Here is a 13,845-nt window from a genome sequence, read left to right on the forward strand (position 1 = left end):
CATTTTTAAAACTGTTGTTTTGAAATAGAAAATCTTAATATCAGTATTATTTTTTGGCGATGTTCCAACAAACTTTAAAAATGAAGTTCCTTTTTCAAAATCCTGAGTAAAAAGATATAATTTGTTTTCCAATGAAATAAATTTTTCTAACATTGAAAAAATTGTGTTTCCTTTCCTCTGTAGTTTTTGATTAAGCTGATATAGATCAGACGTAATATCTACCATAAAATTAAATTTTTGGATCCACTGATCATTCGTTAATTCTGGATAATAAACACCCTTTTCAAGGAGAAATGCTCTAATTTCTGTTAAAAAGGACGCGAAAATTTTCAAAACTTTTCCTCTTGATAAACAACGTACTTTACTGTGCAGGAGAAAATCTGCGTACTCACTCTGTTTTTGAACGAAAAATTCTTTAAACTGTCGATGATTACGAGTTTTAACTATAACGGAGTTGATAATCTTAATCTCCAATACACAATTTTACAAATTTCCTCCGTTAAGGCGCATAAAGCGCTTCTTGATGAATGATACAATAGTAAGTATCTCGTGATTGATTTTTTCTTTCAAAATAGCAACAAACCCGTTTGTCACGATGGTCATACTTTTTGTCCAAATAAATCGTACAAAAAGTGAAACTTGTGCTATATCATTTATGTCACATGATTCGTCAACTGCTATTGATAAAGCTAGAGCTTTTAGACAGTTTTAGTTTTAGTTTTAACTTTTAGACATTTCTAATTTGAAGTTTTTTCATATTATATGCAATCCAAATATTGTTTATTTATTTTATGTTGCCTAAATTCAGTTGCTAGGAAAATTTTTATTTCAGACACTGGAAAAACTTCAAATTTGAAAGGCCTAGAAGCTAAAAATCCTGATATTTTGAAATTAAATTTCATTTTTACGTTATTTGGTTTCTCATTTAAGTTAAAATTTCCATTGAAGGATATATAATTCAAAGCATATCATTAGTTAAAATTTGGCATATGAGAATTAATATGACGGAACAATTTGATGTATACTCAGTACAATCAAAACGCCGAAATCGGTACAAAATATTTCCCAGGAATAAAATTGGCGGATATTTGCATGCTTGTGTAAAATTTGACGCCCTTAGTGTTGTGTCTTCAAGATTTTCTTGCTACGTGTTCGAGCCCGCATGCACTCGAGCACGTAGCAAGAAGATTTTGTGGAAGAACCACACTCAAGAACTCAAAGAGCCACGGTTTGCCGACCGCTGTACTAGGTAAATAAATTCAAGAAAATGAATGAAAGAGTAACGGTCCATATCGGATGATTTTAAAGACGAGTAGTACTATACTAATTTTTGAAAACATATTAGCAGAAACAGATCAATGGAAACTAATAATTTTACCCATATGATCATTTAATGTTTCACTTGAAATGCTAGTTGTACGACTCTGGAATTTATTTCTTCAAAAAATATTAATATCTGAATTGAGGTTGCATAAAGCACAAGTGAAACAGACTGAAAGTATAGAAAGTTTTAAAGTCAACCAGACTTTTAAAGAACGTCCTCAGTGTATAAGTACTGTAAGGACCCTTATTTTCGCGGGCTGTAATTTTCGCAAAAATGAATATATCGGTGATTTCGCGAGTTGAAAATTTCGCGAATTTTATATGAACAGAACCGAAAGTTGAAAAATTCCAAAAGTACCTAAGTAAAGTTGAGAAATTTGAAAAATTGCAAAAGTACATCTTTTGCATAAAGCATTTTAAGAAACTTCTATTGTCCGAAAAGTTCGTCCCCCCACCCGTTCCCGTCTAAATGGCGAGTTCAAGCGTTTGCTCAAGAATGAGTTTATTGAGTGGTATTCTAATGAGCTTCAATTTCTAGAGGAAAAAGAATCTGTGGACTTGCGAATATCACGACTAAAACCGATTCACGCTTATTGGCTTGTGCGCGTATTTAACGGTATTGAAGCCAAACATGAGATAATTTTGAATGGCTTCAAAGAAGCTGGTATAAATAGTATTCTAAGTGAATGAGCTGCCTTCTATTAATTTTATTGTTTTATATTCAAGAAATATAGTTCTATATTATTCAAAAAATAGTTATAAAAAAGAAAGTTGTCAAAAAAAAAAAATAAAAGAGCCTGTAACTGTGCAATAAATCATTAAATTTTGGGTAAGTGAAAAATTTCTGATTTTTTATTATTATTTCAGGCGGAAAAAAAAAGTATTTCGAGATTACGACGGGCTCGCGAAAATCGCGAAAATTAAAGCCTCGCGAAAATAAGGGCCTTTACAGTATTTAACTCAGGTTGCAAAAGATATGCTCAACTGGATTCTTTTGTGTTCACTTTCGCTTGTGAACAATCAGATTCGTTAAGAATTACATGCTACTTTATTTGTAGTATGATAAAAAATGCTATAAGATAGTAATGGTATTTATTCTTTATTCAAAAGGCCAGCTCTTTTAGCATTATCTTTCAATGAGTCACAGAATAATACCATATCATCAATTTGCTGCATAAAATGAATAAAAAGAGCATACTGAAGTTAAGAAAAAAATGTTATTTATTGTCAAATAATGTTTAAAAATATTTATTGGAAGCTTACAATGTAGAATTGAGGCTAGTTTAGCATTTCTTCTCGCCTGATATAAGAAACGTGCATACACATGCAAAGAAACAATAATCAATAAAGAAACAAAATTATATTACATGTAAAAATTGTATGACTTTCAGTAAAGAGTTATCTAGTATCACATATAAATAATACATTTATATTTTCATATTGTAATTCAAATGATAAGCTTAAATACATCGTACATCGAAGATAACATTTCACTCATTTCTCTTGCTCACTTCTCATTTTCCTCTTCTGGCTGTAACACTGTGATACACAATTCATGACTATATCTAATGCAGTACTACATTTTATTCCCATAGAAAAGGCCATATGCTATCTCTCACGTCTAGAAGGCAAGGGTGGTGGTTGAAGACATGATACTTTCTCATTAGAAGCTTCAACTTCTTTCTTAGTACTGGAAGAAAATATATATATATATATATATATATATAATATTAAAAGCACAAAGGAAATGACGGAACACTGTAGATGTACTGTAGATGCGTGCCTAGATCCATATTGAAGAAGATTTTGATTGCGTAGTATGCTAGTAATGCTAACTTGGTAATATCTAAAGAACTTGGCAGTCGAGGCAGTTTTAATTCCATTTTTATTTCCAATTGATATTTGTGGCCACAATCACTTGGCACTCTAGTCGTGCCTTTCCACAGAAGATTTACATTTTTGATATTGTTGGGATAGCAAGCAAGCCAGCGAAATTACATATTAGCAGAGTAGAGGGCAAAAGCTGAAGTGCGTAGTTATGAAGGATGGAAGCACGCGAAGAGGAAAGTTTTTGTTTGTTATTTGGTGATTGGTCAAGAGGCATCTGCATTAGCGGTTACGTAAGATCGCATGATTAATTTCAATGACGCAATGCAGATAAATTATTACGATTTTAGAATAGAGAGGAAGAATTAATGTTTATAGTTATATTATAATTCTGATTCATATATTTTTATCTTACATATTCCCCCCTTCAAAAAGAAAAAGGCGTAGCGACAGAGAAGCCTTTTTAAAGAAAAAGAGTTAAAGCACAAGCAAATTAAAAAAAAATATAAATAAATAATAAAATTTTGATCCTGTAAAGTATTATTTATAAATATCAATTTTTTTTTCAAATAGATTCTTAATTTTTAGAGTCCTATTGAATTTTTCAACATTTCAGTCCAAAAGTCTTTTTGTTTGAGAGTTCACATAATCATAATTCATCAGGGAAGGTTCTTGTTATTACAGAATATCACAAAAACGTTTACATAATCATTTCTTATAATTAAATGTAATGCACATAAATATTTATGATACTTATTTCCATACTGATAAATTATAATTTAACATCATAAATAATAGGATTAAGATTTTCAGAATTTATGGTTTCACCGCTATCATCTTTCATTTACAATTTCTGATTTTACCAAACTGGAAGCCTCGCAATACTTCTAAACAAACATATCCATCAATAGGGCTGTCCTCTTGAGCTAACCAGTGTGTTCTCTGCACTGGTGGCCCAGGGTGCCTAGACAGTTACTTGAAAAGGCCTCCGTTCCTTGCATTAAGGTAACTGGCCTTTTAGAACTGCACTAATACATTCCATAATAAAAAAATATATAATAATAATATAAAAATTTACAGCATTCATAAAATGAGAGCCTCCAACATTATCTTGCATGAAGAGGGTAAAAGGAACAACTGTACAGAGGTAATAACAGGCCTCTGTTGAAGGAACCAATACTCCCTCGACATACACTATACTTAACATACAATCACCCATAAATTAAACATGCATTTACCATAATTTCATATTACGTATCTGTAATAATTTCACTTATTTTTTACACCTACTTCATTTTTAGAATAACTATAAAATTAGTATTCAAAATTCTCAACAAAAATTCAAAAACATAAAAAACTTAGGATAAACATAAAAACTTATCCTGGTAGTTCGGTCCGAGGTTCGAATCCCGCGAACGGGCTGGCTGCATGGGCGTTTTCGTGGTTTTCCTCATGTGTAACGTGTATACGAGCCAGTTTCCCTTAGAAATTCCTCCACGAAAGGCATCCCTCCCCTCAGGCAGATAGCCCTAGTGTGCTTTGCCATAATTAAATACACACACACACACACATAAAAACTTATCTTAATATCCTTCCCTATGAATAATTTAAATAGCTTAAAATTAGTTACTTAATTTGCTCACACATAATTATGAAAAATTAGAAAAATTAATGAACAAGAATTTCAGATTTTCTCAAAACAAATTGCAGAAAATTTTAACCAAAGTTGAAATGAAAACTATAGAATCCGCAGCACATTAAATTATTTAGTTCCTGAGCTAGATTCACACGAATGTAATAATTTTTGAGCTGTTGAAAAAGCGGAAGTGCAAATAATTTTCTGTCGCACATACTTGCAAACACTAACTCAGATCGACCTTGAACCCGCTGTAATGCTTAATTCCTAAACGGTAATTCACTGATGATTTCCTTTTCACTAGGCATTCGAACTTCTCAATTTATCGAGAGATCACTTTCAATCTGTAAACACTACGCGTGATTATTATTTTTTTTTTTTTTGAAGCACTTGCACCACAGCAGAAGAATGATCTGTTATTTTTTAAACACTGAAAAAACAAATTTGATGATTCACTTCTTTAACATTATCTTGGATTTATCCCAAAACGATGATTTGAAGAGCTGAATTAAATTTTCCATTGAGGTTTCAGGCTGCAGGAAACTATCCTACCGGCTTAATTGTAATATTAAAAGCACAAAGGAAATGACGGAACACTGTAGATGCACTGTAGATGCGTGCCTAGATCCATATTGAAGAAGATTTTGATTGCGTAGTATGCTAGTAATGCTAACTTGGTAATATCTAAAGAACTTGGCAGTCGAGGCAGTTTTAATTCCATTTTTATTTCCAATTGATATTTGTGGCCACAATCACTTGGCACTCTAGTCGTGCCTTTCCACAGAAGATTTACATTTTTGATATTGTTGGGATAGCAAGCAAGCCAGCGAAATTACATGTTAGCAGAGTAGAGGGCAAAAGCTGAAGTGCGTAGTTATGAAGGATGGAAGCACGCGAAGAGGAAAGTTTTTGTTTGTTATTTGGTGATTGGTCAAGAGGCATCTGCATTAGCGGTTACGTAAGATCGCATGATTAATTTCAATGACGCAATGCAGATAAGTTATTACGATTTTAGAATAGAGAGGAAGAATTAATGTTTATAGTTATATTATAATTCTGATTCATATATTTTTATCTTACATATATATATATATGTGTGTGTGTGTAATACTTAAATTATGTATTTATCTGCTTAACGTATTACATATGCATTGGCCCTGGAGGCTGGAATATATAAACAGGTTGAATATGATATTTAGATAGAGCCTTGTCATACATAAAGGAAAAAAAAAAACACGAGTATATCAAATATAGTATATATGCAATGAAAAATATTCATGTTGTGGATGCCGGAGAACAGGATCATAGAGCTGGTACATCAACTGAACATTTTGTTTCATTGCTTATAAATAAAATATACAGCTTAACTGGTGCAATCTGCTAGCCCATTCTTAAACGATTACATTCGCCTTTCTTCACATTTTTATAACAATACATTTAATGTACGAATAATCGACGAAAGATTAGAAAAGATAAGATAAGATTAGAAAAGATTAGATATTAGAAAAGGTAAAGGGAGAAAACATGCGTATAACTGAGAAATGTTATTAGAAAATGACGAATGTTATTAGAAAAGGTAAAGGGAGAAAACATGCGTAAACGAGGACTAGGTTAAGAATGATACAGATAAGTTTCACTTTAAACATATTGGCTATAGATTTTCATTTTTAATATTATTATAGACCGAAGTGTTATTTAAATACACGAGTCTGTTCATTATGTAAGAATCATATAACGAGAATTACTTGTTGAAATGACGCTTGGAACATGAAATAATTTTGTTACAGAAGCGAATAAAATGTATGAAACTCAAGAAATGCCTTTCCAAAACATGGTATATTCAGTTTTATTTTGGTTAGTACCTAAAAATGTGGCACATTTATTTTTATTTTTTAGTGGCTGTAGCATGTATATGGAAAAGCAAAAATCCTTAAACAATCAGACATCGGTAAATTAACATATTACGGGGAGTAGGAACTAAAAGGACGGACGCCATGTGTCTGAGTTGCTTTCAGGAGAATTGGAGGCTGATAATGCGAAAAACTGCGAACAAAATATGAAATAGATAATAAAACAAATTCCAAATTCTAAATTTGGGCTTCCAGATGCTCATATTTGAGTGGAGGACTACGTTATTCAAAATTTGATGTCTCTAGGTACTGTTGTTTTTTCACAATGCAAGAAACATACATACATTCATGCAGATTCTTCATCATTTAATTTCTTTAAATATAACGCAGGGCTCTAATATTTGGTGGCAACAATTTGGAAAGTGATTCATACTTTTATAGTGAACGAACGCAAAGTGCCAAAACGAAATTAATAACCCTTCTGGGCTAATAAATACTAATTAATATAAATTAAGGTTATACTGTTTGTTAAGATGTTAAATGCAAAAAAGCAAAACTAGAATTGTATTTTGAGTGCATCATGGGCTAAGCAATTTATCTCGAATTACCAAGGGGCAGGGAAAATTAAAAAAAAAATGTTTTGAATAATTTGATATAGACATTTAACATGAAATAATTCATACTCATATATTTACTTAGTTTTTCATAGATTACTTAGTTTTCGTACTTAGTTTTTCAATGAGTACGAATTGTTTTCTACAATTATTAAGTGCGTCAAAGTTGCTTCTGGTTCATCTTGAATTCTGAGAAATCTGCGAATCATATAGTTTGTAGAATCATATAGTAGGTCGGGGATCATCTAAACTCTTCTCTTCATCAGGAGATTTTACACATAAAATTTCTTCCTCTTTCATAATTTTTGCCTTATCAAGATCATTATAAACTGTTACATATTGTATTTTTGTATCTTTAATATTTAATTACGGACAATTACGTCTACCTTTATGTCGCAGGAAAATGCCGTACGTAGAAATCAGTTTCTTATAGTGGTTTCTGTAGAATACAACAGAGTACGAATTCTACAGTCTTTTAAACAGTTACGAAATCTGTTAGAGAAAGAACCTCTCTCTTTGGAAGAAAGAACTCTAAATTAGTGGAGTTCTCTTAGTAGTGCAATGCAGAGTGCCAAACAAAATCTTAAAAAAAAAAAAAAAAAAAAAAAAAATTGGCCTGTTGGTATGGTACAGAATCTTTGCAGCATGGGGGCACTTAAAATACTATCGAGCTCAAAATTCTCTCTAGGAATGGTAAAAGGAAGAGATGAGTGAAAGACCTTCGGTTCCGTCACTGAGTGGATTATGTTTCAAAATTGAGACAAGGTTGGAAAAACTCCTACTGTCATCTATATGGTGCCAAGTTCGATTGTATTCAGAAATGACGGATAGATTTTAATGAAATTTCGTAAGAATATATTTTGATATAATACAAAAAAATAATATCCTTAAAAAGTCATGGTACACGCACACGATCGTGGGTAAGGGTCATCGGTGAAGGAAAACAAGAGAGGTTATAGAAGAACAGAAAGAACAAAAAAGAAGATCAACTTAGGCATATCCCCCTCTAACAGTCAGTTCTCACAATATGACTTCATATTGAAAATGAGGCATTTTTTGAGTTCCTACGGCATTCGACCCACTCCTTTGACCAGCGCCACCAACATGGTTTTAAAATCTTGGAGGGTTCTGGGAGGGAAAAGAAAGATTGCAGTTTTTCTTCCAGGAGTCTCTCATACATTTTCTACAGATTTTAGGCTTGCTGGCTAATCGGCAATTTCTTCACTTTCCTTAAAATCGTCCGCCTGATTAACCCTATGAGGAAGAGCGTTGTCGTCTATGAAAATGCATCAAGACCTAGTTACAGTCATAAAACCAATATATGGTTCTAATATTTCGCGTGTTCGGAAGAAGACCTGCCGTTTGCCTCAAGGTCAATTCTGCGCACAAAAGAGCCTGTTTATTATTGTACAAAAACATCGACTTTGGGCCAAGCATCAGTTTGGTACTGTTCTTTTTACTGATAAGTCCCGATTCAGCCTAACCACTAATTAATACTCGACTTACTTTGATCTAGAGAGATCCAGGGACTCGCTACGTGTCTTCCAACATCCGAGAAAGCAACTCATATGGCAATGGATCATCCGCAATGCTGAAGCCGTTTTAAAGAAACTCTACCTTATTTTAAGCACATATCTAGAGTCAATACTAGGAGAATCAAGACTAGAGCTACTTTTTTTCGAACACTATGAATGAATATTAGTATAAATAGCGCTATGTATAAATGCAAGTTATTTTTGTGTTTCCTGTTCAATTACTACTAAGCAGATAAAAAAGATATAACCCTATAAAACAATTTTATACAGCTTTTTGAACATGCTCCCATCTGAAGACATGAACATTTCTAGATCATCCATATTTTTTCATTAATAAAGTCATTTATTCTGATATTTATAAATTTAATCTCTAGAAAATATAATGACTGCTTAACTGTTTTAATTCAATAATTTAAAATTTCTGTGGTTTCTAGGTCAAGGAATTTAAAAGAACTAAAAAGGACGCTGAGAGGACTCGATTGACAATAAATAATTAATAATAACATTTTCTTATTTTAGTAAAACAAATTACTTTTAAAATGAAATCTCTAAAACGATAGTTGAAATAAATGAGTTACTGAGCGAAACCTGCCAAATGAATTTTAAAATTAATTTTAAATTCTAATTAAAAATTATTCTTGACTGCAGACTACCAAAAGAAACAATAAACATTTACCTAGCAACAAGCCTGAGGATAAGGGTAACTTGCTTGCTAATATCTACTTCCATTGGAGGTGCAGGTACATAAAGCCGTTTTTTCTTCGGGCCTTGCAAAAGAGTTGCTCCTTCTACGACTTCACTGATATCAAAAGAGCGTTCCGCTGTATTTAGCTCACCTAGAAAACTTCTGCAATGTATATTCAGGAACTAAATATGAATATGCACTCATATCAGTAGTTTAAAAGAAAAAATAAAAATGGAATTGTAATTGCTAACACAGAATAATTTTATGATACTAAGCAGCAAATAATAAGGTTACCTACCTTAAATTTACACAATTATTTATATATTTGAATAATCAGTTGCAAATCTCCATGCAGACGTGTAGTTCAGTTGTTAGAACACATTTTTCATTTTTAGTTGTAGGTTTCTGTACACAAATTACGCTCTGCCATAGAAAAGAACAGCCTTCTTAAGTCTAAGAGATAGGTCTTAAATTAGTCTGTCTTCAAGTTAATACTAAGAATGGTTCACAGCGAATCGGTAGTTAATTAATTAATTTAATTTTAACCCAGATGATGTCATTTTAAGTTAGTGATCTTGATTTATAATTTCAATTACGCATTAATCTCACAACTACGAACTGCATATAATGTGTATACCTAAAATGAAACTGTGTCTGCGATTCTTCGGAAGCCATATTGCGTTAAAAAAATCAAACGAATCTACTAAACCATTGTATGTCACAAGGATTTGGCCTCAGGGTATGCGTTTTTATGGAACCACCTCAAATACAGTCGAGAAGAAAGTTCTCTCGCCGCCCAGTCAGTATAGTGGTCAGGGAAGCTGAGTGCGATGCCGAAGGGCCTGGGTTCGAATCCCGGAGAAGGCATGGTTGTAACTGTCCGTCCCTTCATAGGAAAGGCGATGGTGGGCCACCTATTAGGTGCCTCCATAATAAAGAGACCACCACATCCGATCTTGTATAGATTAATGGACTGGGTTACATTTGTAATTGTTCACAATCTGCCATTGGTGGGGGGGGGGAGAGTTCTCTGAGCAGGTCAGTAGTCGAAGAAAAGAGTGAGGAAACTTTCAGATCCGTCATCTGCGAAGTTTCCCTTAAATTTAGGATACAGTTGGGGGAAAAACATACTGCCACCTATAAAAACCGCAATGCCAGACAAACGACAGGCGCTAATGAATTTCATGGACCTGATTGATCGATAGAAGTTCAAATATTTTCAATGATATGATAGTACGACACAGTTTTTAAAAAGTTATATTAAGGCAAGAGTAAAATAGGTAATCCACAAAATAGAACTATAGTAAGAAACATTCAAGTACCTTGGGAATCATGAAGGTAAAAATAAAGTAGACGTCAATCCCCGCATTGCACCTGACGCTGTGCTGTCGAGCTTTGGTAGCTAAAGGAGATGTGTTTTCTTTACATCTAGAACATGTTACATTGACCGCGTTTTGCTAGTATTTTCATGCACGATAATTCCACGCAAATCAAAAAAAGGAAATACTTCCGAATAAAAGAAACATTCGTTGTTGGATGGGCTATAGCAATTTGTATAGTTTAGTGGCTTACGCAAAAATCACAACTTGGTTATTTTTCAATAACTTGCAACAGCGATTTTGATTACGAATTTGCTTTATAAAATTCTCCAATATAGTATTTGCAAAAATACTGCAAATAACTGAGTATCTATGCGTCAATAGCATACAAAACTTATCTTATTCCATATTCAGTGATAGCGATTAATAGAGTAAGAAAAAATATATCAAAATAAAGTTTTCGCTCTTTTTTAAAATTTTATTTAGCAACATTTTGGATGATTAAACGCAATATAAAATTATGAGTAAAAAGTCTTTGCTATTCAGTACATATACTGTTAAATGAAGCGTAACCAATTTTTATTTCTTAATTTAATCCCTAGTAAAAGGAGAAAAGTTTGAGTAGTTGTCTGCTACTTTAAATTAAATATTTTTGTGAATTTAGATCAATTAGTTGTTTTAAATCTTTCAAAAAGTGAAGTAATATTGCTATGCAGAGAAAGGCAATCAAGATTGCGATCAGTGATCTCTGATGAGTGAGGTTAATACTTAAATGTGAAATGGTTAGATGTTATTTATTATATTATCAGAAAATTGTTAAACTGGGTAAAATTGATAAGAGAGGTATTGAATGATCTACTAACATATATTTACTAGAAAATTTAATTTGATAATGAATGTACCCAAAACGTATTTTAAGTCAAAAATTTGAAACTTGATGGCTAAATATAATTGTAAAATTATGTATGCTAAAGTATTTGTAATTAGACACATAGATCAGGTTAAGTTTTTGAAATAGGGTAAGGTATGTAAAGGCTAGCTGCCTAACGGGAGAGATGTCTTCGTAGAGGAATTTCGAGAGAAAATTAAATTTGAGTGCATATTAAAATAATGCATGTAATTTTCATGAATTTATACGTATTTCTTATGTAAAAAATTCTGACACATGCTTAATTCTTGTAATTTACTTTACTAATTAAAGAGGGAAAATACAGTAAAAATACGGTGAATGCGCAGAAATTAAAGATTTGCACATGACAAAAATTTGAAAATATTAACTGTATATGGGTATTTATGCACATTCTTGAAAAAAGCATGCATTTGCCTTTAACAAAATCCCCAAATATTTATTAGATTTTTTTTTATAAATGTATTTGGAAATTAAGGATTCATTCGTTCATAAACTCCTGTGAATGTTACTGTGAAGAAATTTAGTTATTGAAGCTAGCTAAATTTACAGTGATTATAAATATTATCTAAACATATAATGACCCTAATATTTATTTGTTAATTCTAGAAATGCTATTTAGAATATTTTCTGTCAGAAAAATCACTGATGGCATTTCGGAAGTCTGTTTCATTACTCGGCCTCCCAAGAAATCAAATAAACTTCTAGAGTGCTGCTGACGATTGCTCTAGTTTCAATTCTGTAGACAATGAGATTCATTAGGGGTCTTTGGTGATGCTTAATCGACTTTTGCTCAGAAAAATTTCTCTCACAATTACAAAAATTTACAGAAATGGCGAGGAAACTTTGCTGTACTATTGAAACTTTGGAAGCTGGGTTCTGAAAGCCGTATTTTTAAAATAAACTGCAAAACTTCAATGCGACCGTCTTTCTATTTCTATGTTTCGTCTTCCCAAGTAGTAACAGAAATAAAACTCTGAAGTAGTTTCTCTTAACAAAGACTTACCAAATGTTAATGATTTTTTCCTTTTGTCATCTTTGTCATCTTGAAGTAAACCCAAAAAGTCATCATCAGACTTTGGTGGTCCTGTAAATAATCGAATATAACACTGCTGAAAACAATTAGAGGATTTTGTGTGTTCAGTATGAATTAACGAAAAATAAAATAGAAGAGGTTTAAAAAAAGAAAATTATAATGTTTAGAAATCTGGGAACATGGAAATTTTGTATGACGTTTCAAACAACACATGTTAGATAAGGAGTGAAAAGTGACATGCAGCATTTGCAGGAGATTAAAACAATTGACACGCTTTGAATGTTTTGTAACAGGAATACGATGCCGTAGCAAGAGAACTCAGCTGAACCGATAGCCTGGAGGGCCACTTGTTGTTTAGAGGCGGGTCAAATGCAGTTCGTTGTAGCGGAAGCGTTAGGAGTATCTTAAAGGGTCATTTCGATACTACGGAATCGGATTTGGAAACTGGAAATGTTCGCCAAAAATTGGAACAAGGTCGTACGTCTGCAACAACACAAAATGAGAATCGGCTTTTAAAACCAACGGCCAGAAGAAACCGCAATGTGAACGCCACTTTCTTGCAACAGCACCTTCAGAGGGCTACCGATATCAGAGTTTTGACTGAAACTGCTCGAAACTGACTCCACCATGTGGGTTTGGCATGCTCGCAGACTTATGGCTTGTGTTTCGTTGACACAAGACCACCTTTCTGCCCGCAGAAGGTGGGCATATGAGCATCTGATGGAGAGTGGAATAATGTGCTCTTCACGAACGAGTGCAGCTTTAGTATACAACTTGACAATAGGCGGATTCTCATCTGGAGAGAACCTGGTACACCGAATACTCCTGCATTTGTGCATGAAAGCATCCAATTTGTCGGAGGCGGAATGATGGTCTGGGCCGGTATTTCTATCAAACGCGTGGGGGTACCGACCTGCACATTATTAGGAATGGAGCACTAACGGCTTAGCGATATGCGGATGAGATCCTCAAACCTACTGTATTCTTTACGCTATAGCAACCGAGGATGAAGTCATTCTCTTGAATGGTAGCAACAGGCAACACCGTGCTCAGCTGGTGGACACTTCCTTATTGATAACCTCATTCATTCCATGTCTCGTAAATTTGCGACAT

The 13,845-nt window shown here is 33.1% G+C and overlaps 1 protein-coding gene across 3 annotated transcripts in view; it reads right to left on the reverse strand.

The window, feature by feature from the left end:
• Positions 1 to 2,526: 2,526 nt before the first annotated feature.
• LOC118191355 (uncharacterized) overlaps positions 2,527 to 13,845 on the reverse strand; it is a 45,670-nt gene continuing 34,351 nt past the window's right edge. For 2 of the 3 annotated variants that reach the window (XM_035362155.2, XM_035362157.2), the window contains 3 exons: positions 12,703 to 12,783; positions 9,462 to 9,621; positions 2,527 to 3,013 (listed from right to left, as the gene is read on the reverse strand). In XM_035362155.2, the coding sequence (XP_035218046.1) occupies positions 2,932 to 3,013; positions 9,462 to 9,621; positions 12,703 to 12,783 (323 nt within the window). In that variant the 3' untranslated portion in view covers positions 2,527 to 2,931. The remainder of the gene's footprint in view (positions 3,014 to 9,461; positions 9,622 to 12,702; positions 12,784 to 13,845) is intronic. The other variant, XM_035362156.2, reaches the window with a different exon arrangement.

Source organism: Stegodyphus dumicola, chromosome 4 (assembly GCF_044657685.1).
Source record: "Stegodyphus dumicola isolate Sdum_Otavi_A_Nest chromosome 4, ASM4465768v1".
NCBI lineage: Eukaryota > Metazoa > Arthropoda > Arachnida > Araneae > Eresidae > Stegodyphus > Stegodyphus dumicola.